General features: G+C 29.5%; 1 protein-coding gene across 1 annotated transcript; it reads left to right on the top strand.

The window, feature by feature from the left end:
- The first annotated feature begins 474 nt into the window (after window positions 1-474).
- LOC111029610 (UDP-glucuronosyltransferase 2B2-like) lies at window positions 475-3073 on the top strand. The gene is made up of 4 exons (XM_022308675.1): window positions 475-1396; window positions 2026-2245; window positions 2316-2535; window positions 2614-3073. The coding sequence occupies exons 1-4, from the start codon at window positions 557-559 to the stop codon at window positions 2897-2899; spliced, it is 1566 nt and encodes a 521-aa protein (XP_022164367.1). The 5' UTR covers window positions 475-556; the 3' UTR covers window positions 2900-3073.
- The last annotated feature ends 2334 nt before the right edge of the window (window positions 3074-5407 follow it).

Raw genomic sequence — 5407 nt, 5'->3', positions numbered from 1 at the left:
TTGTAAATTTATAATATAATGAAAGATACTCAACGCCCTTATATCCTGTTTCTTTCATTATAAATTTAAAATGTACGCTTAAAGCTTCCAATCTCTCATTTAATACTACATATTATTTATAGTAAAGACTTAACGATAGTAAATAATTATGCACCATGATCCTGTGGTAAACTGAAAAAAAAATGGAAATGTTCCCAAACTCCATCACTACAACTACTCCAATATTCTAAACTGTAGTTTCTTCTATCATATAATCTAATTTTTATTTAAAACCTTATTTCGGTAAACCACTGCATCGTTACAATAGTTATATCTATTCGTCATAATTACGTACAAGTGCGTGTGGAATGCTGCAGTGAACTCATCTACTTCAAAATTGATCAATATGGTATTCAAGTCCAACATTAGACTCAATAGTCATAATATAGCAAGATTAAAATGGTGACGTCACGCAATTAGTACAATAAATTGAACAACAATTTACGACGCAACTATAAAACACTGGTAGCAGTTAGAGTTCAAACGCGTATAACGGACGTTATTCAAACATAAAAATATGATTGTTTTAAAATCAAATAAAATGTACTTACCTTTCTTTTCAATACTAATTTACACGTTTGCTTGCTCGTGGATACCTGCCCCCATCGAGGGAGCGAGAATACTAGCTGTGGAGACAATTGGAGGTAGAAGTCACTGGAACATTATGAGTGGAATTCTTCGGGCATTGGTGGACAACGGTCACAATGTCACCGTGTTCACGCCACTCACCGACGGAAACCGTGAAAACTATACAGAGGTGTCCACATCTACAGACGCTATGCAAATTATAGGACAGGACCTCGATGATATGATTGATCAATACGGTGACCCTTTTAAAATGATTGGTATGGTGTCAGTATTGAGTAGAACTCTGTGCGACGTAATTTATGAAAATAGTAAAATGAAAGAGGTGTTGGCTAATAAAGGTTCCGATTTTGACATAGTTATAATTGAACCAGCATTCTCGGAATGCGTGTCGTACCTTGCTGTCAAGTTGAACTTGCCGCTCATATACACTATACCAATACCAACATTGGGTGTAATGGAACGTATATTTACGGGACACGTGTCCAACCCCACTGTAGTTTCCTTCAACCTGGCAAGTTTTGGTTTTCCAAAAACATTTGTCCAGAGAACAGTCAATGTTGCTCTTTGGACTTACGCCACAATCGTTAGACAAATATATGAACTGACTCTGAAGTACAAAGAACCGAAAGAGTACGATTTGTATGCACCCATCCCACCTTCGTTGGTATTTGTCAATAGACATTTCACAATGGAACCTGCAAGTCCAGTCCAGTCAAATGTTGTAGAAATCGGTGGAATACATTTGAAAGCGGCCAAGAAATTACCAAAAGTAAGTGGTGTAGTTAACATTTAATTGTAAAATTTAGTTAATAGATGTAAATGCAACCTATTAGTGATTTTTGGTATTACCTAAGTTTTCATAAATTTCAAAAGAGAGCAAAAGAGGAGGTCAGAAATATCCACTATTACCTTATATATACAAAACTTGAAAATCAATTAAAAGTATTAATTAAATTATCTGATTACACCGGGAAATTGTTAACAGTTTAAAGGTACCTATCAATAATCTAAGTACCTACTTCAATGTTAAACTATAAATATGTTGACAAATAATACAAATAAAAAAGATATCAAATCCAATTAGTTAATTGAAACAGATTATTCTTAAACAATAATTTGTATATACTATTTAAAACTAATTTTTAATTTTACAAAATATATTACAAGTAGTATAATTTGTTTATTTATAGCCAAAAAAGGATTAGTATAAAAACATAAAATCTTCCTTCGAATTATAATATTATATTTTTTAAATATTACATTTAATAATAATCAATTTAAACTATATCTTTTAGTACCTATTGACATTGTCAATATTAATATATTTTTAATATTATTATAATAAATAAATCCATCAAATTTTATCCGAATAAATCAGTACTACATTTTTATTTACAGGATTTATTGGAATTCATTGAACAATCGCCTAATGGTGTTGTTTATTTCACTTTTGGTTCAACTGTTATAATGGTTTCATTTCCAGATATCACCAAAAAAGCATTTATGGATGCACTCGCACAAATCCCTCAAAGAGTTTTATGGAAATATGAAGATGATATTGAAAATTTACCAAAAAATGTTATGATTAAAAAGTGGCTACCTCAACGTGAAATTCTTTGTAATATTTTAGTGTTTTAAATTTCTAGGATATAAATTATATTGTATTAACTAACCTTTTTTTATTAAAGTACACCCGAATGTGAAACTCTTCATCAGTCATGGAGGTATATCTGGATTATATGAAGCTATAGATGCCGGTGTCCCAGTTCTTGGATTTCCTTTATTTGGTGATCAGCCGAAAAATGTTGACAGTTTGGTCAATGCAGGAATGGCGATTTCTATGAATATTTTGTCCGTGAAAAAAGATGAGTTCTTAAAAAATGTTTTAGAACTATTAAACAATAAAAAGTAAAGGCATCTAATATTTTGTAAATAGGTATTGAAAATGTTGGATTACTGAAAATATTTTTGTATGCATTTTTCCAGGTACATGAAGAATGCTAAAACTGCTCAAAAAATATTCAGAGATCGACCGATGTCACCAGCAAGCTTAGTCGTGTACTGGACAGAATATGTTCTACGTCATAAAGGTGCTCCCCATCTGACATCTCATGCAATTAACCTACCGTGGTATCAATACTATCTCTTGGATCTCATTACTTTAATATTAGTTTTTATTTTTGTTGTGTTTTTTGTTTCCTACAGAATTTTTAAATCTGTTTCTAAATACTTTTCAATTTTTTCTAGAAATATTAAATCGAAATCTGAATAGTTTATAGTACTAATATTGTATAGGTATTTGAATAGTTTATTGGTGGATCCGAAGTTATTGAACTGCGGATTTTCTCATTTCAAGATGTAATTTATAGTTAAGATATAAATAAATTTTGTATTATAAAAGCTATTTAATAAACACTGTGTATGTCTTACCTACTACCTACTATTATTTTATTGTAACATTTTTTTTTTCGTCTATGCAAAAGTTCCAACGTATCATAATTACTTTTTTGAACTGTACATTATTCAATAGATCTACTAAGTATCAAAGTGTTTGGTAATTGATCTTCAGTCATTTTACGGCAAAGAAAAGTCTCAATTAATTTAACCCAACAAGAACTTATTTCAGCCATATCTGTTGGTGGAGTAAATAATAAATAAAAACATTTTTTTGAATTCAGAGTTAAGACCTTACATTTATGATATAGTATCAGAAAAATCTTGAAACCTGAGAATTAATCAAGAAATGAATCTTAAATAACAAATTATGCATTCATTTTAAAACTGATCAGCTGTTTATTTCAAATTAAAATTGTCATCTACACCTGTTTCGTCAACAAAATGTGGTGCTATCAAATTGTATCAGCTCAGCAAACTTTCCTACAGGTACGTATTGTACATATTATAAAATGATTTAAGTACTTAACTTTCTACTAAAACAATATACAAATAATTATAAATTCAAAAAGAGTGAATTTGGTGTGACACGGCATTAATGTTTTAAGTAATTTGGGGGGTCGGAGTGTCGAGCTATCTATGGTCTGAAAAGGGGCAAAATCGCCAAGGGCCAATTTTGTCAGCAAATATTAACTGTGGGCCAGCTGACCTTCTTAACCCTGTAATACAGCTGTTAGTTTCTGTCATATTGTACGGCTGGTGCAATAAGAATATTATTTTCGGTCAAAATAAAATCAAAGAGTTTCAATTTGTAACAATTTTTTTATGATTTATAAACATTTAAATGACAATTAATTTTTTTTCATGTTTTAACATTTAGTGTTGAATAGTTAACAATTGAACCGTTATGTATTGCTTATGATTGTAGTGAATTATTTTTTTTAATAAATAGAGTTTTTTTTGTGCGCCTATTCATCATATTCTAAATATTTTAAGTAATTTCTTAATAATTGACTATAATTATTACGTTTTTGTATAGGATTTAAGTATAATATTTTATGAAGTGAATACTTCATAGGTAACAATGGAACGTTTAACACATTATTTTTTTAAATATTTCATTAAATAAATACAATTATAAAAAAATGGTAAGTGCGTAACGCTGTGCAGTACGTTAGGTGTTTACGCAGTCTGTGTAATGGATGTGTTAAAGTTGAATTCAATGATATAAAAATCAATGTACATGAAAAACGATTCTGATCATATAATATTACTTAGTAATTTAGTATATTTGATGATATTATTGTGATTAAAGTAATTTATTTTAAGCATTAGTATTTAGTCCAGCAGTAGATTAAATTCATTTTAGCCAAAAGAAATACAACGTAAGTCATTTGTTTGTTGAAAATATAATAATATACTCTTAACAGTTTCAAGTGCGCACGAGTAATATTCTTAAATTACAATTTCCTATCGTTAGCTATGAAATTAATTGTATATTTTGAATGTAATAAATGTTATCAAAATGTGAATTTTAAATTCTTATAAAAAATAGTTGTGTCAATGTATTTTCAATATTTTTTAACTGCTAATGTAACAATAAACCAGGAGAATTATATTTAATTATTAAGTTTTTTGTAACAACGAACAACATTTTATTCACATTTATAGAAAAAAAAAACAATAAAACGGAAAACTGAAAATTTAAACAGCTCAAAACGAGTCAAAAAATTTAAGACACTTTTTTTTCTCCATTAACTACTTCATTTAGTTGTTTAGGAGATCTCTACACCATTTCCTTTTTAAACGTCGTGAAGGACTACCAGGGATTACGTAGGATAATAGTTCATGAATTTAAGGATTCTTGTGAATTAGAAGACGATCATGAAAACGTTTATAGAAACACTTAACTTCTTCTTGAACGGTTTTTTGATTTAGATCAGTGTAAAGGGCGAAGTTCGATATGTATAGAGGACAGTTAGTTATCATCCTTAAAGTAATGTTTTGGAACGTCTGAATTTTTTTATGATTTGAAATTTTGGCATTACCCCATTGTTGGAGACTATAATAGATCCACATAGGTTTTAGTAGAGATTTGTGCATGAGTAGTTTAATGTTTAAGTTGGTGTGTTTATTATTATTGAGGGGTTGTTTTAATAGTGCGTAGCCGCGAATTCAGTTGTTGTATTTTAGTTTTAATATGGTGTACCCAGATGAGATGGTTGTGTGGTGTTAGTCCAAGATATTTAACAAGAGTTAAAGGAATTTGAATGTTATAGAGAATTACAGGCGAACATGTGATTTACGTCATGTGATTGTTTAAGGATGAAGGTTGTATGAATTTATTTAACTTGGTTCATTTTAAACCACCATTTTCTGTTCCAGT

Source organism: Myzus persicae, unplaced genomic scaffold (genome assembly GCF_001856785.1).
Source record: "Myzus persicae strain clone G006 unplaced genomic scaffold, MPER_G0061.0, whole genome shotgun sequence".
Classification (NCBI taxonomy): domain Eukaryota; kingdom Metazoa; phylum Arthropoda; class Insecta; order Hemiptera; family Aphididae; genus Myzus; species Myzus persicae.
Note: the sequence above shows the minus strand (reverse complement) of the source record. Positions and strands in the feature narration are given on the sequence as shown.